At 40.4% G+C, this 21,134-nt stretch overlaps 6 protein-coding genes and 3 pseudogenes across 20 annotated transcripts; all 9 read right to left on the bottom strand.

The window, feature by feature from the left end:
- Window positions 1-83: 83 nt before the first annotated feature.
- CYP705A22 (cytochrome P450, family 705, subfamily A, polypeptide 22) lies at window positions 84-2,192 on the bottom strand. Of its 2 annotated transcripts, NM_001084724.2 has the most exons (3): window positions 1,801-2,071; window positions 1,101-1,716; window positions 84-1,016 (listed from the first exon to the last, which is right to left on the bottom strand). In NM_001084724.2, exons 1-3 carry the CDS (start codon window positions 2,016-2,018, stop codon window positions 387-389), a joined length of 1,464 nt encoding a protein of 487 aa, NP_001078193.1. In that variant the 5' UTR covers window positions 2,019-2,071; the 3' UTR covers window positions 84-386. The 2 variants fall into 2 exon arrangements, with proteins under 2 accessions (NP_001078193.1, NP_188648.1); NM_112904.3 differs by having other exon boundaries at window positions 164-1,016; window positions 1,101-2,192.
- An 825-nt stretch (window positions 2,193-3,017) lies between these two features.
- CYP705A21 (cytochrome P450, family 705, subfamily A, polypeptide 21) lies at window positions 3,018-5,707 on the bottom strand. Of its 4 annotated transcripts, none has more exons than NM_112903.3 (3): window positions 5,544-5,707; window positions 3,918-4,752; window positions 3,018-3,840 (listed from the first exon to the last, which is right to left on the bottom strand). In NM_112903.3, exons 2-3 carry the CDS (start codon window positions 4,422-4,424, stop codon window positions 3,211-3,213), a joined length of 1,137 nt encoding a protein of 378 aa, NP_188647.2. In that variant the 5' UTR covers window positions 4,425-4,752; window positions 5,544-5,707; the 3' UTR covers window positions 3,018-3,210. The 4 variants fall into 4 exon arrangements, with proteins under 4 accessions (NP_188647.2, NP_001319599.1, NP_001030730.1 ...); NM_001035653.2 differs by having other exon boundaries at window positions 3,072-3,840; window positions 5,609-5,689; NM_001338454.1 differs by lacking the exon at window positions 5,544-5,707 and having other exon boundaries at window positions 3,918-4,785.
- CYP705A20 (cytochrome P450, family 705, subfamily A, polypeptide 20) lies at window positions 5,701-7,737 on the bottom strand. Its single transcript, NM_112902.3, has 2 exons — window positions 6,597-7,737; window positions 5,701-6,510 (listed from the first exon to the last, which is right to left on the bottom strand). Exons 1-2 carry the CDS (start codon window positions 7,503-7,505, stop codon window positions 5,887-5,889), a joined length of 1,533 nt encoding a protein of 510 aa, NP_188646.1. The 5' UTR covers window positions 7,506-7,737; the 3' UTR covers window positions 5,701-5,886.
- A 361-nt stretch (window positions 7,738-8,098) lies between these two features.
- CYP705A19 (cytochrome P450, family 705, subfamily A, polypeptide 19) lies at window positions 8,099-10,174 on the bottom strand. The gene is made up of 2 exons (NM_112901.3): window positions 9,069-10,174; window positions 8,099-8,974 (listed from the first exon to the last, which is right to left on the bottom strand). The coding sequence occupies exons 1-2, from the start codon at window positions 9,984-9,986 to the stop codon at window positions 8,351-8,353; spliced, it is 1,542 nt and encodes a 513-aa protein (NP_188645.1). The 5' UTR covers window positions 9,987-10,174; the 3' UTR covers window positions 8,099-8,350.
- Window positions 10,175-10,348: 174 nt separating this feature from the next.
- Window positions 10,349-13,204, bottom strand: CYP705A18 (cytochrome P450, family 705, subfamily A, polypeptide 18). 2 transcript variants are annotated; one of them, NM_112900.3, is made up of 4 exons: window positions 13,093-13,204; window positions 12,599-12,654; window positions 11,445-12,273; window positions 10,349-11,363 (listed from the first exon to the last, which is right to left on the bottom strand). In NM_112900.3, exons 3-4 carry the CDS (start codon window positions 11,952-11,954, stop codon window positions 10,713-10,715), a joined length of 1,161 nt encoding a protein of 386 aa, NP_188644.2. In that variant the 5' UTR covers window positions 11,955-12,273; window positions 12,599-12,654; window positions 13,093-13,204; the 3' UTR covers window positions 10,349-10,712. The 2 variants fall into 2 exon arrangements, with proteins under 2 accessions (NP_188644.2, NP_001327402.1); NM_001338453.1 differs by lacking the exons at window positions 12,599-12,654; window positions 13,093-13,204 and having other exon boundaries at window positions 10,598-11,363; window positions 11,445-12,552.
- A 511-nt stretch (window positions 13,205-13,715) lies between these two features.
- Window positions 13,716-14,478, bottom strand: CYP705A17P (annotated as a pseudogene). Its single transcript has one exon.
- A 181-nt stretch (window positions 14,479-14,659) lies between these two features.
- On the bottom strand, window positions 14,660-14,835 carry AT3G20085 (annotated as a pseudogene; the record flags this gene model as incomplete). Its single annotated transcript has 1 exon — window positions 14,660-14,835.
- A 458-nt stretch (window positions 14,836-15,293) lies between these two features.
- Window positions 15,294-17,060, bottom strand: CYP705A16 (annotated as a pseudogene). Of its 2 annotated transcripts, one of them has the most exons (3): window positions 16,743-17,060; window positions 16,132-16,680; window positions 15,294-16,028 (listed from the first exon to the last, which is right to left on the bottom strand). The 2 variants fall into 2 exon arrangements; another variant differs by having other exon boundaries at window positions 16,132-17,060.
- Window positions 15,306-21,131, bottom strand: CYP705A15 (cytochrome P450, family 705, subfamily A, polypeptide 15; the record flags this gene model as incomplete). Of its 6 annotated transcripts, NM_202615.2 has the most annotated exons (6): window positions 15,309-16,028; window positions 16,132-16,968; window positions 17,849-18,027; window positions 18,530-19,187; window positions 19,267-20,095; window positions 20,540-21,131. In NM_202615.2, the coding sequence occupies 2 exons, from the start codon at window positions 19,774-19,776 to the stop codon at window positions 18,537-18,539; spliced, it is 1,161 nt and encodes a 386-aa protein (NP_974344.1). The 6 variants fall into 6 exon arrangements, with proteins under 6 accessions (NP_974343.1, NP_974344.1, NP_566654.1 ...); NM_202614.1 differs by lacking the exon at window positions 20,540-21,131 and having other exon boundaries at window positions 15,306-16,028; window positions 19,267-20,201; NM_001338450.1 differs by lacking the exons at window positions 15,309-16,028; window positions 16,132-16,968; window positions 17,849-18,027 and having other exon boundaries at window positions 18,537-19,187; window positions 20,609-21,131.
- Between the last annotated feature and the right edge of the window lie 3 nt (window positions 21,132-21,134).

The following is a 21,134-nucleotide window of genomic DNA, read 5'->3' as shown; positions in this document are numbered from 1 at the left end:
AAAATCAAAAAATTCCCCACGTACCGACACCTAAGGTTCCACACGTGGATCTTAATGAGTCTTGTAACTAAGAAATGTGCATGTGAAGATAAAAAAAAACAGATTTTACAACAACAGATGTAATGTTTTAAAGTCTCTGACATATGACATATGTGACACAAGATAGAAACGCTCAATTAGCAAGTCTATTGGGAAGTGCACTCAAGTCTGAATTACAAAATAATTTAACCATTTAAATGTAAAAACGACAGAGGGTCTGTTCGAGAAACAAGATCAACATCATTGCCCCAACATCCTCCTCTACAAATGCCAAACCAGACTAATACCGGGAAACCCATAAACAAAAAATAGAGAGAAATCTATTTTTATTGTCTGCAAATTCAGTGTCATATCCAAGTCAAGGGTGGTTGTCGAGTGACAGGAGTTAACTTAAGAGGATGAGCCATGGTAAGGATGGTCCCTTTAACAGCCTCTTTCATGTTGACCTTCTCTCCTTCGATTCTCCAGTCAAAGCACTGCACCATCATTCCTATTGCACTTCCTACAATCATATAAGCTAGATTTGATCCAGGACATCCTCTCCTTCCACTGCCGAAAGGAAGAAACTTAAGAGCTTGCTCTCTTCTCTCGTCCTCTTGCCCTGACCTTGAAGAAGCTAGAAATCTCTCTGGTTTAAACTCCTCAGGGTCTTCCCAGACATTCGGATCTCTCATCACAACATAGGCATTAATCAAAAGTGTTGTCTTCTCCGGTATGTAGAACCCTCCGATCTTACACCCTTGTTGAAATTCCCTTGGCAAGAGAGGCCCCGGTGGGTGCAGTCTTAGTGCTTCCTTAATGACAGCGTGCAAGTAAGGGAGGTTCGGTAAATCCGTTTCTTGAATCAACCTTGATTTCCCTACGACAGAATCAATTTCTTCTCTCATTCTCTCAAGAATGTGAGTATTGTTCATGATCTCGGCCATTGTCCACTGTATTGTTTGCACAGAGGTATCAGTGGCTCCAATGAAAAGGTCCTATGATTGAACAAACAATTATATGTCATACAACTCTATATCATTTCTCGACAAAAATTCACATAATATGAGAGGAACATTTACCACGAAAAAAGCCTTGATGTGATTCTTAGTGATCTTGTACTCTGCATTTTCGTCTCCATAAGCTGCCAACAACACGTCCAACATAACCGTACCTTGATCCTTCTCCGGTTTCTCTCTATGTTCCACAAGAACTTTCTCTAGCAGCACATCAAATTTGTTGGAAACGCCCATGATATCCTTCTTGAATAGTGAGATTCCAAGTTTCTGAAGCTGTCTGCGCAACAAAACTGCCAAGAACATCTTTTTCATCAAGCCAATCGACTCGGTAACTAATCCCCTTAGTTTCTCTGTCTCACCATTCTCCTCTGAAAAACTCCTTCCCATGCTCATCTTGCACAAAATGTTGTTCATGAGATTCATTGCTTCTTTACCAATCTCAACGCTCTCCTTCTTCCTTGCTTTATCGAGCAGATTCCTGCAAAACCGCTTTATGTCATCTGCACGGATGTCTCGTGACTGCTCTTGTGCCTGCGGTCCGAGAAGCTTCATGACAGTAAGCTTCTTCATGAACTTCCAGTAATCTCCGTAAGGAGCAGTGACGAAACTGGAAGATCCAAACACGAGGGACTCATCAACCGCGGTGACACCGCGAGAGGAGATGTTCACGTCTTGTGTCCTGAAGATCTCGTAGGCCACTGAGGCCGAGGAAACGAGGATGATGGGGACATTAAAAATCCGGAGATAGAGGAGAGGTCCATACCTGGAGGAGAGTTTCTGTAATGACTTGTGGGTTAGAGTAGAGAGGAGAAGGTGAACATGACCAATGATTGGTAGAGAAGGAGGGCTCGGAGGCAAATCGAAGTTAACTCGTGAATCCTTTGGTTTCTTGAAGAAGAAAAAGAAGCATAGGAACGTTAAGAGAAATATGAGGATGAAGATGAAGCAGTTCTGAAAGTCAAAGCTGATCACTGCCTCCATTGTTGCTCAAAGTGAAAGAATTTGTTTACTATCTGGAATAATGGAAGGTATCTGATTTTCTATACTTCTACTTATTATTAAACAATCACAAGTTCTGCGAGACTCGTTATCATCTACTTATTAACTTTAAAAACAAGTCTTGTCTGCACCCCCAATTCCAAAGTGACAACTAAGGTTTCACATGCATCATAAGAGCTTATGACTTAAATAATAATATAGAAAGGTATACATAAATAGCAAGACACAAAGAATCTGCCACCTGAGAATACAAAGATGAATCAATTGTTAAACAAGTCGATATATATTATTATTACTGATACAACTTGTAAGTTAGCAAATCTTCACCTAATCAACAATCAAAACAAGCTTCTTACCAAAAAAAAAAACAAAAAAAAACACCAATTTAAACAAGCTCTTATTATTACAAAAACTAGTCTAATGCATATAAAGACTCAATAACTACCATAGACGAATCATTTTCTAGTCTAATACACACATAAAGAAGAGACACATTTTCTGAGAACTTACAGTGCTTTAGTCACTTGATCCTTTGACTTCTTGAAGAAGGAGCAACAGGGGAGTGAAAACGCATAGGGTACAAAAGGTGAAGTCGTTTTGAGAGTCAACGATGATCATTGTTGCGCAATGTTAAGAGCTGGGACAAACAGAGTATATTCTCCTCTATAATTGATGATTTGTACATGTAACACACAATGATCAAAGCACGTTCTACACAGATATTTTTTTTGCTAAAAGATATAACTCCCCCGGGGACGTTTGAATCAGGAAAGACTATAGAACTGAATAGCTCTATGTCACCAAATTGAATCAGATTAGAAAAACATCAAACACTCACCAATTTCAAGATGAGCTTAAGAGTGAAAGAAAACAGAAAACTGAACCAACCAGAAGAAGGAAACGGAAGATGAAATCAGATTATATGAACCAATCAACGATAATAGCCAAAGATCAAATTTGAGAGCTGATTATTTCTTTGATTTGATACCAATCCTACGGTAAAAGGACTCAGGGAACTGTAAAGAGAAACAGGCCAGAAATAGTGGGACAATTTTCTATTTTATTTATATTCATACAGTAAACGGAATTAAAACATACCAGTAGTAAACATCTGAATTCAGCACTTTTCTATGTTTGCGAGTTCAGTGACATCTGAAAATTACAAACTTGGCATCTACTGATCAGCAAGTAAAGGCCGGTTTCGAGGAACAGGAGTGCACTTCAGGGAATGAGCCATACTCAAGTTTAGTCCTCCAGCCTCATCCATTTGGACCTTGTCTCCTTTGATACTCCAGTCAAAGCATTGCACCATCATTCCAACTGCGGTGCCAACAAAGATATAACCCAGACTTGATCCAGGACAGCCTCTCCGTCCACTACCGAAAGGAATGTACTTAAGTGCTTGCTCTCTTCTTTCCTCTTCTTGCGTTGATCTTGAAGAAGATAGAAACCTCTCAGGTTTAAACTCCTCAGGGTCTTCCCAGACACTCGGATCTCTCATCATAACATAAGCATTACCAATAAGTGTTGTCTTTTCTGGTACATAGAAACCTCCAATCTTACACCCTTCTTGGAACGTCCTTACAAAGAGAGGCAATGGCGGGTGCAATCTAAGTCCTTCCTTAACCACAGCTTGCAAATAGGGGAGCTTTGGTAGATCAGTTTCTTGAATCAACCTTGTTTTCCCTACCACAGAATCGATTTCTTCTCTCAATCTTTTAAGAATGTTGGGGTTGTTAATGATCTCTGCCATTGTCCACTGTATTGATTGCGCCGAGGTATCAGTACCCGCAAAGAAAAGCTCCTGCAGTTACAAAACGTTTCTTAGTAAGAGCACTTTTGATCCTCAAATAAATTCAGCTTAATGAGAGGAACATTTACCACGAAAAATGCTTTGATGTGGTTCCTGCTGATTTTATGCTCTGCGTTTTCATCTCCATAAGCTGCCAACAACACGTCCATCATGTCCCTATCTTGATGATCGTCCAGTTTCTGTTCATGTTCCACAAGAACCCTCTCAAGGACCTCATCGAAGCTGTCAGAAACACACATGATCTCCTTTTTGAACAGAGAGATTCCAAGCTTCTCAAGGGGCCTGTGCAGCAAAGTTGCAAACAAGACCTTCTTTGTCAAGCCATCTAACTCAGTAACCAGTCCCCTGACTCTCTCAGCCTCACCATTCTTCTCTGAAAAACTTCTCCCAATGCTCATCCTCCAGAGGCTGTTATTACTAAGCTTCGTTGCTTCCTTCCCAATCTCAACGATCTCCTTCTTTACCGCCTTATCAAGCAGGCTTGAGTGAAACCGCTCAAGCTCATCTGCACGGATGCCTCTTGACCGCTCAAGTGCCTGTGGTCCAAGCAGCTTAGTAACCAGGAGCTTCTTCATGAACTTAAAGTAATCTCCATAAGGAGCACTACCAAAGACAGAAGATCCAATCAAGAGGGAATCATCGATTGAAGGGTTGTCACGAGATGAGATGTTCAAGTCATGAGCCTTAAAGATCTCGTAGGCCACAGACGCCGAGGAGACGAGGACTACAGGGAAGTTGAAGACGCGGAGATAGAGAAGAGGTCCATACTTGGATGAGAGTTTCTGTAAAGATTTATGAGCTAGGGAAGAGAGGAGAAGGTGAACATGGCCTATAATCGGAAGAGATGGAGGGCTCGGAGGCAGATCACAGCCATAAGCGACAAGCCGTGAGTTCTTAGGTTTCCTGAAGATGAGATAGTAGAAAAGGAGTGAGAAGAGGCATAAGAGGATAAATATGAAGCAGTCACCGATGATTGCTGCCATTGTTACTCAAAGTGGGAAGGTAAATGAAACCAGAGTATTATTGTCTCAAGAATCTGCGAATATGATCATGATGTATGATCTATAATATTGTTTAGTTTTTTACTTAAAATATAATATATCTTCTCGAAGAACGTAAAAAGAAGGGAATCAAGTCTTATTTTAACTATAAATTGACTATCGTTGGACACTTGTGATTATATCTCGACCAGAGTCCTAAGCTGCTTTCAAAGCAGTAGCAGATAAAAGAATTATCATGATTATAGAAGGAGACACTCGTCCAAAGAAATCAGGCAGAGAGCTAAGAAGCTGCAAATATCACGACTGAAAGTGCATTCGAAGAAGAGGATCACAAGTTTTATTGAAAATGTGATCCATACTGCTTAAGCCTAAGAAAGATAACAAACTTTTATCAAGTGGTCTAATATTGGGAAATTCATGGAGAGTAACATTGCATAAAATAACTTCTTTAACAATAACTCATGGAGAAATCAGCATCCCAAGAAGACATCATACTCTTTCAGAAGCTATCAATAAGCAAATCCATGAGAAAACTAATATGCCCCTAATTGACAAGCTCCTAATAATTTACAAAAGACCAAAACTTTCTAGTTCAATTCGCAGTTTCTGATAACCCATTGACGAAGAACAGCCTACATTAAAGCAGACATAAGAAACGATACGGAATTGAACCAATAAAACCTGAAAATTTACCAATTTCAAGGATGGCCAACGGAAGAAAAAAGAATTAACGATAATGAATCGATCAACGACTTTACCGGAAGAAAGCAAACGAGAAACTGGTGGGTTTCTTTGCTCTCAGAGGATACAAGAACAATTTTCTCACAAAAAAAGATTCACACTGAAGAGAGAAAGAGACGACAAGACAAGGACACTTTTAACTTTTTCTTATTTCAGGACAAATCCAACAGTAGACCACAATAATTACGGTTTCGTATTGTAAACCGTGAAAATAAAATAAAAACCAAACTTGAACCGTTTGGTCATGAAAGGTTGGAATTACAATAATAAAAACAATAATTAGGATTCATGGAAATTACAAACTTGGAATCTGCTGGTTAGAAATGAAAGGTTGGGTTCGAGGAACAAGAATGCACTCAAGGGGATGAGCCATGGTCAAGTTGAGTCCTCCAACCTCATCCATTTTGACCTTGTCTCCTTTGATGCTCAAGTCAAAACACTGCACCATTGTTCCAATTGCAGTTCCTATGAAAATAGTAGCTAGGTTTGATCCTGGACAGCCTCTCCTTCCACTTCCAAAAGCAATGTGCTTCAGTGCTCTTCTCTCCTCCTCTTGCCTTAGAAACCTCTCTGGCTTAAACTCATCAGGATCTTCCCAAGTAGTAGGATCTCTCATCACAGCATAAGCATTAACTACAAGTGTTGTCTTTTCCGCTATGTAGAACCCTTTCATCTCACAACTTCTTTGGAACGTCCTTACCATGAGAGGCAATGGCGGGTGCAATCTTAGCCCTTCTTTGACTACAGATTGTAAATAAGGTAGCTTTGGTAGATCCTTTTCTTGAATCAACCTTGTTTCTCCTACAACCGAATCAATTTCTTCTCTCAATCTCTTAAGAACGTTACGGTTGTTGATGAGCTCGGCCATTGTCCACTGTATTGTTTGCGCCGAGGTATCAGTGCCTCCAAGTAAAAGCTCCTGCAAGTTTCAAACGTTTCTTAGTCAGACTTTGTTTTTCCCCATTCTTAATGAATCCACACTTAATGAGAAGAAATTTTGATTACCACGAACAACGACTTGATATGGTTCCTAGTGATCTTATGCTCTGCTTTTTCGTCTTCATAAGCTTCCAACAACACGTCCATCAAGTATGTACCCTGATGTTCATTCGGTTTCTTTTCACGTTCCACAATAATCCTCTCCAGCAGCTCATCAAAGCTGTTCGAAACATACATTATCTCTTTTTTGAACAGAGAGATTCTGAGCTTCTCAAGCGGCCAGCGCAATATGTTTACCAACAAAACCTTCTTCGTCAAGCCATCTAACTCGGTAACCAAACCTCTAACTCTCTCAGCCTCACCACTCTCTTCTGAAAAACTCCTCCCCATGCTCATCCTGCATATGCTGTTGATACTTAGCTTCGTTGCTTCCTTACCAATCTCAACACTCTCCTTCTTCATCGCCTTATCGAGCAAGCTTCTGTAAAACCGCTCTAGCTCATCTGCACGGATGCTTCTTGACCGCTCGAGTGCCTGTGGTCCCAGCAGCTTTGTAACCAAGAGCTTCTTCATGAACTTCCAATAATCTCCATAGGGGGCGCCGACGAACACAGAAGAACCGACCAAGAGGGACTCATTGATTGGAGGATTGTCGCGAGACGAGATGTTCAAGTCATGAGCCTTGAAGATCTCGTAAGCCACAGAGGCCGAGGAGACGAGGACTACAGGGAAGTTGAAGATGCTGAGATGTAGGAGAGGTCCATACTTGGATGAGAGTTGCTGCAAAGATTTGTGTGCTAGAGAAGAGAGGAGATGATGAAGATGGCCTATGATCGGAAGAGATGGAGGGCTCTGAAGCAAATCACGGCCAACATGTGAGTCCTTTAGTTTCTTGAACAAGAGAGAGTAACAGAGGAGTGAGAAGAAGCAGAGGAGTATGAAACTGAAACAGTGTTGAGAGTCAACGGTCAACATTGCTGCAATTGTTGCTCAAAGTGTAAAAGGTAAGATAAAACAGAGTATTAACACATCTCAGAGTATACTGTATAACGTATGTGAAGTATGACTACCATTGTTTCTTTAAGTGAAGAGGCAGATGAAACATAATCAACAGTCCATTAATAGAAAGTATAACTACCATCACCATGCTTTGTTTTATTGCTTTATAAAATGCTTCTCTTTTGAAGAATTTGAGATAGTGGACAACTAGAACTTTGTTTATTAATAATAATATAGAGATCTCAATAATATACGCTCAGATCAATAAGTTTGACACTGGTGATCAAACTGATAATTAAATAGTCGAAGGTGACAAAAAGATGACTCATTGTGTGTTGTGAGGAATAGACAAGTTCGAGATTGATGACGCAATGACAGTCTTTTTGAATGGTTTTCTCGCAAGTCGCAAGAAGTTGTTCCTTTTAGTTGATAAGTAAATCTGAAAATGAAGGAAAAACTAAGAAAGAAGTAGTGTTAAAATTGGTTACTTATTAGTCCCTTCCCTTCTTGAGATGGAAATCTGGAAAGAGATGGGCTTAAAATTCAACAATTCTAGGATTTGGTTGTTTGCTCTAATGCCATTTCATTTTGAAAACAAAAATGAAAAACAAAACAACGTAGCTTTGGTTCATACAGCAATCCGGGTGATAAAAGAAACCAAACATAAGCTGATAAGCCTGGAAACCTGAATAGAGAATGAATAAACCAGTAGTTACAGAACAACAGAAAGCAAGCTTCCTTATTATTTTACTTCAACCATCTTACAACACTAGTCCAGTCACCAACATCAAACATGGAACATCGGTTTTAATAATTTGAACTTAAAAAGGTTTTGGGAATCGAGCAACAGGAGTGCACTTAAGGGGATGAGCCAAGGTCAGGTTCAGTCCTCCAATGGCCTCTTTCATGTCAACCTTTTCTCCATTGATTCTCCAGTCAAAGCATTGCACCATCATTCCAATCGCGGTTCCTACAAAGATATAAGCTACATTTGCTCCTGGGCAGCCTCTCCTTCCACTACCGAAAGCGATGTACTTGAGGGCTTGCTCTCTTATCTCGTCCTCTTGCATTAATCTTGAAGAAGCTAAAAACCTCTCCGGCTTGAACTCCTCAGGGTCTTCCCAGACATTTGGATCTCTCATCACAGCATAACCATTAACAACAAGGGTTGTGCTCGCTGGTATGTAGAAACCTTTGACCTTACACCCTTCTTGGAACTCCCTTACCATGAGAGGCGTAGGCGGGTGCAATCTAAGCCCTTCTTTGACTACCGCTTGCAAGTAAGGGAGCTTTGGTAGATCCGTTTCTTGAATCAGCCTTGATTTCCCTACAACAGAATCGATTTCTTCTCTAATTCTCACAAATATGTTAGGGTTGTTAATGATCTCAGCCATTGTTCCCTGCGTTGTTAGCGCCGAGATGTCAGTGCCCGCAATGAAAATATCCTGCATTTGTAAAACTTATCTTAGTCAAGGAAGATCAATGGTGTTTAAGTATGGTTTATCATAATAAATCAAAACTGATGATGGAAACATTTACCACTAAAAACGCCTTGATCTGGTTCCTAGTGATCTTATACTCGGCCTTTTCGTCTCGATAAGCTGCCAATAGTGCATCAATCATGTCCGTATCTTGATGCTCATTATCTGGTTTCTCTTCATGTTCCCTAAGATACCTTTCGAGCAAATCATCAAATCTGCGGGAAACTCCCATTATTTCTTTTTTGAACAGCGAGATTCCAAGCTTCTCGAGCAGCCCGCGCAAAGTGAATGCCAAGAAAAATTTCTTCGTCAAGTAAAACGACTCGATAATCAAACCCCTGACTCTCTCTGCCTCACCCTTTTCCTCTAAACAACTCCTCCCCATGATCATCTTGCAGATGCTGTTGTTACTGAGCTTCATCGCTTCCTTACCAATTTCAACGCTCTCCTTCTTCGTCGCCTTATCAAGCAGGTTTATGTAAAACCGTTCTAGTTCATTTGTCCGGATGAGGCGTGAGCGCTCGAGTGCCTGTGGTCCAAGGAGCTTTGTGACCAGGTGTTTCTTCATGAACTTGAAATAATCTCCATAGGGAGCACTAATGAAGCCGGTAGATCCGAACAACAGTGACTCCTCAAACGGAGGGGAGCCGCGAGAAGAGACGTTCAAGTCATGCACCCTGAAGATATCGTAGGCCACTGACGCAGAGGAGACGAGGACTATGGGAACGTTGAAGATGCGGAGATGGAGGAGAGGTCCGTAGTTGGAGGAGATCTTTTGAAAAGACTTGTGGACAAGGGAAGAGAGGATAAGGTGAAGATGGCCGATGACTGGCAAAGAAGGAGGGCTCGGAGGCAGATCACAGCCATGGGCGTCCCGTCTTGAGCTTGGTTTCCTGAAAAAGAGAGAGTAACAGACGAGTGAGAAGAGACATAAGAGGAGGAAGATGAAGCAGCTTTGAAACTCAGTGGTGGTCATTGCTGCCAGTGATGCTCAAATGAAAAAGAGGCAAATGACACATATAATACTCTCTTATCAATAAGGGAAATCTAATGTATGGTTATGCTTTGATTACCTATTAATAATTGAAATGTTTTTGTTAATATACTCAGATCTTGCGACACGTCAAATATACTAAGACATGTATAAGCAAAGATAACATGGTTTGCAAGTACAGTAAGTGGGACATAGATTTCAATCACTTTCTTCGGATCCTAAAAATAGAGAAAAAAGGTCCAAGAGAACAGCTGTCAAAGAAAGACAAGTCTGAACTACTGACAAGAACATAGAAATTTACCATGTGAGATTATGAATGAATAAAGAATTTGAAGGATACTTGGCTTGGGGCTTGTGAGCTTGCAAGGCTGAGAGAATTCACTAATTCAGTAGCTACGCCACCTGAAAACGTTTTTGCAGCGACCAAGCTCGTCAGAGGAATCCAGCTTTTGTTGACACTAACTTTAGCCTGAAAACAATACAAAGCAGATACTAGAACCAAGCAGCTCTAGGGACGAAATGGATTCGGATAGGGAAACAATCAACCTAGAGAATTTGATCAACGACATATAAAACGAAAGAACAAAGGTACGTAAATTTTGTGAAAAGGGCAGGAAATCATAAAGACACCAAATGTAATTAACCGTCTTTGATGAATATGTATAGTACAGAAGAAAACAAACTTCATATGTGTTCCCAAGCTGAGTGTCAGGAACTAAGAATCTCGAGATTAGAAGTAAAAGAAAAAGGTTGGGTTCGAGGAACTGGAGTGCACTTAAGCGGGTTAACCATGGTTAGGTTCATTCCTCCATAAGTCTCTTCCATGTTGACCTTATCTCCTTCGATTTTCCAGTCAAAGCACTGCACCATCATTCCTATTGCAGTTCCAACAAATATATAACCTAGATTTACTCCAGGACATCCTCTCCTTCCGCCACCAAAAGAAAGGTACTTAAGTGTTTGCTCTTTCTCGTCTTCTTGCCCTGATCTTGAATAACTTAGAAACCTCTCTGGCTTAAACTCGTCAGGATCTTCCCAAGAGTCGGGATCTCTCATCACAGCATAAGCGTTGATAACGAGTGTTGTCTTCTCCGGTATGTAGAACCCTTTCATCTCACATCTTTCTTGAAAAGTCCTTATCAAGAGGGGCCCTGGAGGATGCAATCTTAGTCCTTCCTTAACCACTGCTTGCAAATAAGGAAGGTTTGGTATATCCGTTTCGTGAATCAACCTTGATTTCCCTACAACTGAATCGATTTCTTTTCTCAGTGTCTGAAGAATGTTAGGGTTATTAATGATCTCAGCCATAGTCCATTGTGTTGTTTGGACCGAGGTATCAGTGCCCCCAACGAAAAGGTCCTGCAGGCGAAGACATGGAACATTTTTAAGTAATTTTCATATGGATACTCAAACGAAATCGGTAAAATGAGGAAAATTTACCACAAAAAACGACTTGATATGATTCCTAGTGATCTTATACTCTGCGTTTTTGTCTCGATAAGCTGCCAACAACACATCCATCATATCCATAACTTGATGCTCCTTTTCAAGTTTGTCTTTGTGTTCCACAATAATCCTCTCTAGCAGCTCATCAAATCTGTCGGACACACCCATTATCTCCTTCCTGAATAGTGGGATCCGAAGCTTCTCAAGCAGTCTGCGCAATGTAGCTGCGAAGAAAATCTTCTTCACCAAGGCATATGATTCACCCACCAGGCCCCTGACTCTCTCTGCCTCACCATTTTCCTCTGAAAAACTCCTTCCCATGCTCATCCTGCATAAGATGTTGTTCATGAGCATCGCCGATTCCTTACTGATCTCGATGTTCTCATTCTTCCTCGCCTTATCGAGAATTCTCCTGTAAAACCGCTTTAACTCTTCAGCACGAACACCACGTGAATTCTCCAGCACCTGTGGTCGGAGCAGCTTAGTGGCGAAGATCTTCTTCATGAACTTCCAGTAATCTCCATAGGGAGCGTAAATGAAGCTAGAAGATCCAAACAAGAGGGACTCATCGATCGCAGCAGCACCACGAGATGAGACGTTCACATCGTGGGCCTTAAAGATCTCATATGCCACTGAAGCAGATGAGACAAGGATGATGGGAACACTAAAGATCCGGAGATGGAGGAAAGGTCCATACTTGGAGGAGAGTTTTTGTAAAGACTTGTGAGTTAGAGAAGAGAGGAGATGGTGAAGATGACCAATGATAGGAAGAGACGGAGGGCTCGGAGGCAGATCACAGCCAACTCGTGTGCCCTTTGGTTTCCTGAAGAAGAGAGAGTAACAGAGAAGTGAGAAGAGGCATAGGAGGATTATGTACATGAAACAGTGCTGAAAGTCAACGCTGATAAGTGTTGCCATTGTTGCTCCAAAGTGAAGAAGAAGTATGAAACATAATCAGGGATCCGTTTTAAAAAATGCTTTTCTTTGGAAAAAAGGTGAAATATTGGAGAACTAGAACCTTGTTTTTGAAATAAGATAAACTCAGATAAGAGACACTCGTGATCTAAGCGATAATAATAATAAATATAGAGTTCATAACCTCTCAAGCTAATAATGCAACTAAACAGAAGGATTCAAGATTGACTCACAGTATAAGTAATGTTCCTCATAACCTTCTTCTTTTTCCTCTTTGAAAACCTGTTTACTACACAACATGATAAACAATCTAATCAGCGAAGCAAAACCTCAAAAAGAAGTATATTCTTCCTAAACCAGGTAAGTCTGTGTGGTTATGTAAAGTGTAAACTACAAAATATGTAGAGAAATAAAGAATCTTGCTATATGATTCTTTGCAACGATTGTATTATATTTCTCCCACAAATTTGAGGATTCCCTAACCATTTTCAAAGTTTGAAGAGTCAATGAAATTCCAGAGAAAAATCATTAGCACCTGAAAGTAGTTATATTGGCAACGATTTGGTTACAAAGACATGTTTAAGTAATTTTGATGAGAAGCCATATAAAGTCAAAAAAAAGGCAAAGAAAAGACGAACATATCTCAATAAATAATCAATCTTGATTGACTCAAGAGATGCAATCATCACTAACACAATGCGATTCATCAACATAGTAGTTTACTCACCGATGGATTTCTTGCAGGGATAATTTACTCCATTTTCTCCCAAAATCACACTTAGTTCACTGAACTTCGAAGCCCAAATCTTATTTTCCTCCTCCGTCACTCGAAATTGGTAAAAAAAAAAAAAAAAAAAAAATACATTTTGACACAAAACTTCTACAAACCAAACCCTACACCGACGAAATTTGTTTGCTTTCTGGACATCACCTTCAATAATCGCATTTGAATCTCGAAATCTGAAATTCAACCGTTCTAATTCCTAAACAAGACAAAACACAATAAACAGTGTTTACGGTTTCTTAAGGAAAACCAAACCTAAAATGCTTAATCGGGAAACTAAACCAAAGCTTCGGGAGTCCATTGGTTAACACAATTCAACAAATATAAACGAGAGAAAAAATCATACCACAGTAAACCAAATATAAAGCTAATAAACCGGGAACCTGAATAAGATGAATGAACTAGTAAGTTACAGAACAACAGAGCGCAATCGTCCTTATTATTAGTCCAGACACCAACTTTGATTCAAACATCGATTTTACAGATAAGATATTAAAGGGTTTAAGGATCGAGCAACTGGAGTGCACTTAAGAGGATGAGCCATTGTCAAGTGGATTCCTCGATGCTCTTCATGTTCCACAAGAATCTTCTCCAGCAACTTGTCAAAGATATTTGAAACACACACTATCTCCTTTTTGAACAGTGAGATTCCGAGCTTCTCAAGCGGCCAGCGGAATATGTTTGCCAACAAAAAATTCTTTGTCAAGCCATCTAAATCAGTAACCAATCCCCTTAGTCTCTCAGCCTCACCACTCTCCTCTGAAAAACTCCTCCCCATGCTCATCTTGCAGATATGCTGTTGATACTGAGCTTCGTTGCTTCCTTACCAATCTCAACACTCTCCTTCTTCACAGCTTTATCAAAAAGACTTCTGTAAAGCCGCTCTAGCTCATCTGCACGGATGCCTCGTGACCTCTCGAGTGCATGTGGTCCTAAAAGCTTTGTAACCAAGAGCTTCTTCATAAACCTAAAATGATCTCCATAAGGGGCCCTGACAAAGACGGAAGATCCAAGCAAGAGGGACTCGTCGATTGGAGGGTTCTCGCGAGAGGAGATGCTCAGGTCATGGGCCTTGAAGATCTCATATGCCACTGAGGCCGAGGAGACGAGGACTACAGGGAAGTTGAAGATACGGAGATATAGGAGAGGTCCGTACTTGGATGAGAGTTTTTGTAAAGACTTGTAAGCTGAAGAAAAGAGTACATGGTGGAGATGGCCAATGATCGGAAGAGCCGGAGGGCTCGGAAGCACTTGTGAGTCCTTTTGTTTCTTGAAGAAGAGAGAGTAACAAAAGAGTGACAAGAAGCAGAGGAGTATGATATAAGAGTTTGTAGAAGTGATATCTTTTTATTAAAACAGAGTGAGAACTTATATACAGAGGAGATGCTAGCTAGGGTATTACAATAGACATAAATCAGAATATGTACTATACATAAATAAGTCCATGATTGTAGTAATCGAATGATATGAGAAATCAAAGGTATGATTGGAATAATCAAAGATATGATTCTCTCCTTAATACGCTCCCTCAAGATGGAGGGACTCTTGTCACTCCAATCTTGGAACATGCAGCTTGAAAACTGGTACGTGGTAGTGGTTTCGTCAATGCGTCTGCTAACTGATCATGGGTTGAGACATGAGAGACACGTAGTGCACCAGCTTGTATAAGATTTCGAATAAAATAATCAAAGATATGATTCTCTCCTTAATATATGAAAAGGAACCAGTTTTGGAACTCAACGGTCATCATCGTTGTTGCAATTGTTGCTCAAAGCCGGAAAGGTAGATAAAACATAGTGTAAATAATCTCTGTTACCACGTATTCTAGAATTGCATCACATGTGGTAATTCACTAATTCTTAGTCAAAGGAGTGTTTTTTTGTTGAAAAATTAAATAGTGTTTATTATTGAAAATAAGATGTGTTGGTTTCTCCTTTTGTCAACAAAAGTGGGCTGCAGACTCTCTGTAGAACATAGATTGAGAGAGAATAAACGAGAGCAATCATCCCCATAACATACAATACAAGAGTAAGAAGTTACAATATCAAGCAACGTAGAAAATAATAGAGAGTGTGAGGTTTGAGAAAAATAAAGAGTGGTATGAGATTTTGAGTGTCTTAATAGAGAATGAATGAACGAGTACTAACAGAACAACAAAAAGCAAGCTTCGTTATTATTATAACTTCATTCATCTTACAACACTATAGTCCAGTCACCAACATCAAACATCGAACATCGGTTTTAATAATTTGAACTTAAAAAGGTTTTGGGGATCGAGCAACAGGAGTGCACTTAAGGGGATGAGCCAATGTCAGGTTCAGTCCTCCAATGGCCTCTTTCATGTCAACCTTGTCTCCTTTGATTTTCCAGTCAAAGCATTGCACCATCATTCCAATCGCCGTTCCTACAAAGATATACGCTATATTTGTTCCAGGACATCCTCTCCTTCCGCTACCAAATGCAATGTACTTGAGGGCTTGCTCTCTTATCTCTTCTTCTTCCCTTAATCTTGAAGAAGCTAGAAACCTCTCCGGCTTAAACTCCTCAGGCTCTTCCCAGACATTTGGATCTCTCATCACAGCATAACCATTAACAACAAGGGTTGTGCTCGCTGGTATGTAGAAACCTTTGACCTTACACCCTTCTTGGAACTCCCTTACCATGAGAGGCGTAGGCGGGTGCAATCTCAGCCCTTCTTTGACTACCGCTTGTGAGTAAGGGAGCTTTGGTAGATCCGTTTCTTGAATCAACCTTGATTTCCCTACAACAGAATCGATTTTTTCTCTAATTCTCACAAGAACGTTAGGGTTGTTAATGATCTCAGCCATTGTCCCCTGTGTCGTTAGCGCTGAGATGTCAGTGCCCGCTATGAACATATCCTGCAATTGTATAACGTATCTTATTATTCAAGGACAAGTATTGGTGTGAACTGTTAGGTGTGGTTAATCTCAAAGAACCAAAAGTGATCATAGAATGATATACCACTATAAACGCCTTGATCTGGTTTCTAGTGATCTTATACTCGGCTTTTTCGTCATTATAAGCAGCCAACAATGCGTCCATCATGTCTGTATCATGATGCTCGTCCGGTTTCTCTTCATGCTCCCTCAGAATCCTCTCTAGTAGCTCGTCGAATCCACGGGAAACACCCATTATCTCCTTCTGGAACAACGAGATCCCGAGCTTTTCCAGCAACCTGCGCAAAGTTGCTGCCAAGAAAAATTTCTTCGACAAAGTAAATGACTCGGCAATCAAACCCCTGACTATTTTTGCCTCACCGTTCTCTTCCGAACAACTCCTCCCCATGATCATCTTGCAAATGGTATTGTTAGTGAGCTTCATTGTTTCCTTACCGATCTCAACACTCTCCTTCTTCATCGCCTTGTCAAGCAGGTTTGTGTATAACCGGTATAGTTCATCTGCACGGATTTTTCGTGACCTCTCGAGTGCATGCGGTCCAAGCAGCTTTGTGACCATTAGCTTCTTCATGAACTTCCAGTAATCTCCATAGGGAGGGGAGCGCTGATGAAGCTGGAAGATCCGAACAAGAGTGACTCCTCGAATGGAGGGGGACCGCGAGAAGAGACGTTTACATCGTGCACCCTGAAGATATCGTAGGCCACTGACGCAGAGGAGACGAGGACTATGGGGACGTTGAAGATGCGGAGATGGAGGAGAGGTCCGTACTTGGAGGAGATTTTTTGAAAAGACTTGTGGACAAGAGAAGAGAGGATAAGGTGAAGATGGCCGATGATTGGCATAGAAGGAGGGCTTGGAGGCAGATCACAGTCATAGGAGTTTTGTCTTGAGCTTGGTTTCCTGAAGAGCAGAGAGTAACAGAGGAGTGAGAAGAGACATAAGAGCATGAAGATGAAACAGTTTTGAAATTCAACGTTGATCATTGCTGCCATTGTTACTCAAAGTGAAGACGAGGCAAATGACATATAAATGTACAATTTCTCTTACCAAGAATCAATGAATCTAATGTATGGCCATGTTTTGTTTACTAGATCAAGAAATGTTTTTCTTTATTGGAACTCCGTGAAATTTTGGTAATAACTCACATCTTACGACAAGTGAATTTAATAATTCTATCAGTTTTGTCGGATTTTTGTAATGTAGTTCCCATGAAAAAGAAAGAGGAATCCGTAATGTAGTGTTTGAATAGCACATAAAAATACAAATTTCTTGGAAAGTTGAGGTGCCGTGCCCCCTTTGTTACCAAAATGTAATAGCCTTACTCAATTTGGAAAAGTTTGTAAACTGAGGACCACAATCATTATAAATTGTTGTTTAAATTGGTTAATTTGATTTTGTTTTTTTAACCACTAAAATTAGATTGTATGTGATCTTTGGTTTCATATCATATTTGAAAATTTTCTTAAGAAAATAGCATTTAAAATCATCAAGATATCTTTGCCATTAGATACAATTTCTCTTATCAAGAATCAATGAATCTAATGTATGGCCATGTTTTGTTTACTAGATCAAGAAATGTTTTTCTTTATTGGAACTCCGTGAAATTTTGCTAATAACTCACATCTTACGACAAGTGAATTTAATATTCTATCAGTTTTGTCAGATTTTTGTAATGTAGTTCCCATGAAAAAGAAAGAGGAATCCGTGAAAGTTTTGTCTGATTTTTGTAATGTAGTACCCATGAAAAAGAAAGAGGAATTACTGAAAGAGAGATATTTACCAAGTGAGATTATGGTTGAATGAAGATATTGAAGGCTAGCTTGGAGCTTGTGAGTTGTGAGAGTGCGTTGATGTCGAGGAGCTTGTTCTGATGAATATGCGAGCATTGGTTTGAAGAAATTTGATGAGTTTGCCAGGAAAACGTTGTAAATCCAGGGAGCCAAGAAGCCGCAAACATCACTACTTGAAAGCGCATTAAAAGAAGAATAATTACTGCAGAAATCTCCGTAAAGAGCTTTAATATCTAAATTACAAAAACCCTACACAACTGAAATTTTCTTCCTTTCGGGTCATAAATTCAATCAAAGTCACAGAAACCACACATGAGTAGCATATCATAGGTGGAGAGGACAAATATAAAGACCAAAACATTTCTCAAATCTACTGCAAGATCTTAAGTTTTCCCTCCCTTCCCTGAAACATGAATGGTTCGCAAAAGAAACTCATGTGATTGCAATATAATGTTTATTTCTATGCTACTCCAACTGGCATCCTTCAAATCCATTGAACCAAGTAACATGAAGAAGCTAAAGTTTGCTGCTTTCAAGATAACCCCATATATGAACCAATCCACAAATAAATCCGAATAACAACACAATTGTTTACGGTTTCACACATTAGCCAAACTAAACCAGTAAACTCAGACACGGTAACGTAAAAACAAGGCTACCTAATTACTTACCAAAGATTCATGAACTCCGGTTCAGTGGATTCTGAGTTAAGGGGACTAGGGTTCGAGGAACAGGAGTGACCTTAAGAGGATAAGCCATGGTCAAGCTCAGTCCTACATTAGCCTCTTCCATGTTAACTTTCTCTTCTTTGATTCTCCACTCAAATCCCTGTACCATCACTCCAATTGCAGTTCCTAAAAAGATATATGCTAGATTTTCTCCAGGACAGCTTCTTCGTCCGCTTCCGAAAGCAATGTACTTAATTGCTTGCTCTCTTCTCTCCTTTTCCTGCTCTGATCTTGACGAAGCTAGAAACCTCTCTGGTTTAAACTCATCAGGATCTTCCCAAGAATCAGAATCTCTCATCACAGCATAAGCATTAATCATTAATGTTGTTTTCTCCGGTACATAGAACCCTCCGATCCTACACCCTTCTTGGGAGAACCTTGCAAAGAGAGGCCCCGGCGGATGCAGTCTTAGCCCTTCCTTGACCACCGCTTGCAAATAAGGGAGGTTTGGCAAATCAGTTTCTTGAATCAACCTTGCTTTCCCGACCACGGAATCGATTTCTCCTCTCAATCTCTCAAGAACATTAGGGTTATTAATGATCTCCGCCACTGTCCACTGTGTTGTTTGCACAAAGGTGTCAGTGCTTGCAAATAAGAGATCCTGCAGTTGCAAAACGTTTTTTCTTAGGCAAAAAAGTTATGCATTCTCAATGAAACCACCTTATGGGAGGAACATTTACCGCGAAAAACGACTTGATATGGTTCCTAGAGATCTTATACTCTGCATTTTTGTCCCGACAAGCTGCCAACAACGCGTCCACTAAGTCTGTACCTTGATGATGCATGTCCAGTTTATCTTCATGTTCCACAAGGATCCTTTCGAGCAGCTCATCAAATCTGCTGGAAACATCCATCATTTCCTTTCTAAACAGTGAGACAACAAGCTTTTTAAACCCCGCACGCAACATGTTCGCCAATAAGATCTTCTTCGTCAAGCCATCTAACTGGGTAGCCAAAGCCCTAACTCTCTCTGCCTCACCATTCTCCTCTGAACAACTCCTCCCCATGATCATCTTGCAGATGCTGTTGTTACTGAGCTTCAACGCCTCCACACAGATATCCACGCTCTCCTTCTTCATCGCTTTATCCAACAGGTTCTCGTAAAACAGATCTAGCTCATCTGCACGGAATCCTCGTGACCGCTCGAGTGCCTGGGGTCCAAGCAAGTTCGTGACCAGGAGCTTCTTCATGAACTTCCAGTAATCTCCATAGGGAGCAGAGGTGAAGCTGAAAGATCCAGCAAAAAGGGAATCATCGGTAGGAGGGAAACCACGAGACGAGATGTTCACGTCGTGTTCCCTGAAGATCTCATAAGCAATAGATGCTGAGGAGACGAGGGCTACAGGGAAACTGAAGACGCGAAGATAGAGAATAGACCCATACTTGGTGGAGAGTGTCTGTAAAGATCTGTGGACTAGAACAGAGAGAAGAAGGTGAAGATGACCAATGATGGGAAGAGTCGGAGGGCTCGGAGGTAAATCATAGTGAAGTCGAGGTTCCTTTGGTTTCCTGAAGAAGAGAGAGTAACAGAGAAGTGAGAAGAGGCTTAAGAGGACAAAAAAGAAGCAGTTTTGAAAGTCAACGATGTTCATTGCTGCCATAATTGCTCAAAGTGAAAGAGGAAGATGAGACATGAGATTCGTTAATCAAGAATCGACCATCCTCTGTATATATTAGATACAAATAATGTATTTTTCATCGTGGTTACTAGTGTGGGACCAAGATAGTTCATCACTCTTCTATAAATAAGCATTTCATTTTTGTCAAACTTCTTATATCTACTAAGAATCTCAGATAGATGTTTTGACTAAAAACATGTTACTGGATGTGATTCAATCATTCCCTACTGGATTTATGGTTGACTCCAGAGCAAGTACAGCAAATTCCTAGGATAGGATTAAGAGACCAAAACATTGGAACAAACAAGAATAATGGAGGAGTTGCAAGACATACCAAAATAGGGTAGCTCAATCTCAAAGAAGTAAACATGTCAAAGTGGTCTAACTCTAAATCCCAACCCACCTTCTTGTGTCCGGCCAAGCAAAATAAGTGATGTTGGGAAGTCCATGTCTTGACCATAAACTCTTGTAGAAATCAGCTTCCGAGACATGAAAATCTCTCTCTCGCTCGAACGCTATCAGAAATCAGATTCAAGAATCTCAAGTAAAAGAAAAGCAGACGATCACAATTCACAACAATCAGCCCCTTTCTGGTCACACGATTCAGCTGCTTAGGGGATTTCTTGATCTTGCAGCTGTTAATTCCTCCATTCCCAATCCTAACCAGCAGTGTCTAGAGGGATTCCAATGCTGTAAATTTCCCTCAAACTTCTGAATTTGTTAAATCTCCAATTTCTTCACTTCAAAGCCGACATCTTCATCTTTTTCCTTCATCACCTGAATTTTGCTTCCTTTATATGGGCAAAAACCCAATTAGTCACATATGAGTGGGATCGCATTATACAGAGAATCGAATCGGAGAAAACAAAATCAACCTTAAAAACCGCTGCATTTTTAAGATCATAAACACAAGATTTGAAGTGAATGAA

The sequence above is a fragment of the Arabidopsis thaliana genome, chromosome 3 (assembly GCF_000001735.4).
Source record: "Arabidopsis thaliana chromosome 3, partial sequence".
Classification (NCBI taxonomy): Eukaryota; Viridiplantae; Streptophyta; class Magnoliopsida; order Brassicales; family Brassicaceae; genus Arabidopsis; species Arabidopsis thaliana.
Note: the sequence above shows the minus strand (reverse complement) of the source record. Positions and strands in the feature narration are given on the sequence as shown.

Coding starts and splice junctions, on each gene's coding strand:
- CYP705A20 (NM_112902.3), bottom strand. CDS start 7,505: ATGTTGACCGTTGACTCTCAACACTGTTTCAGTTTCATACTCCTCTGC. Junction 6,511..6,596: donor ATATCAAGTCGTTGTTCGTG/GTAATCAAAATT, acceptor TGAAACTTGCAG/GAGCTTTTACTTGGAGGCAC.
- CYP705A21 (NM_001338455.1), bottom strand. CDS start 4,832: ATGGCAGCAATCATCGGTGACTGCTTCATATTTATCCTCTTATGCCTC. Junction 3,841..3,917: donor ACATCAAAGCATTTTTCGTG/GTAAATGTTCCT, acceptor TTGTAACTGCAG/GAGCTTTTCTTTGCGGGTAC.
- CYP705A19 (NM_112901.3), bottom strand. CDS start 9,986: ATGACCACCACTGAGTTTCAAAGCTGCTTCATCTTCCTCCTCTTATGT. Junction 8,975..9,068: donor AGATCAAGGCGTTTTTAGTG/GTAAATGTTTCC, acceptor TTACAAATGCAG/GATATTTTCATTGCGGGCAC.
- CYP705A22 (NM_112904.3), bottom strand. CDS start 2,018: ATGGAGGCAGTGATCAGCTTTGACTTTCAGAACTGCTTCATCTTCATC. Junction 1,017..1,100: donor ACATCAAGGCTTTTTTCGTG/GTAAATGTTCCT, acceptor GTTCAATCATAG/GACCTTTTCATTGGAGCCAC.
- CYP705A18 (NM_001338453.1), bottom strand. CDS start 12,368: ATGGCAACACTTATCAGCGTTGACTTTCAGCACTGTTTCATGTACATA. Junction 11,364..11,444: donor ATATCAAGTCGTTTTTTGTG/GTAAATTTTCCT, acceptor CTTCGCCTGCAG/GACCTTTTCGTTGGGGGCAC.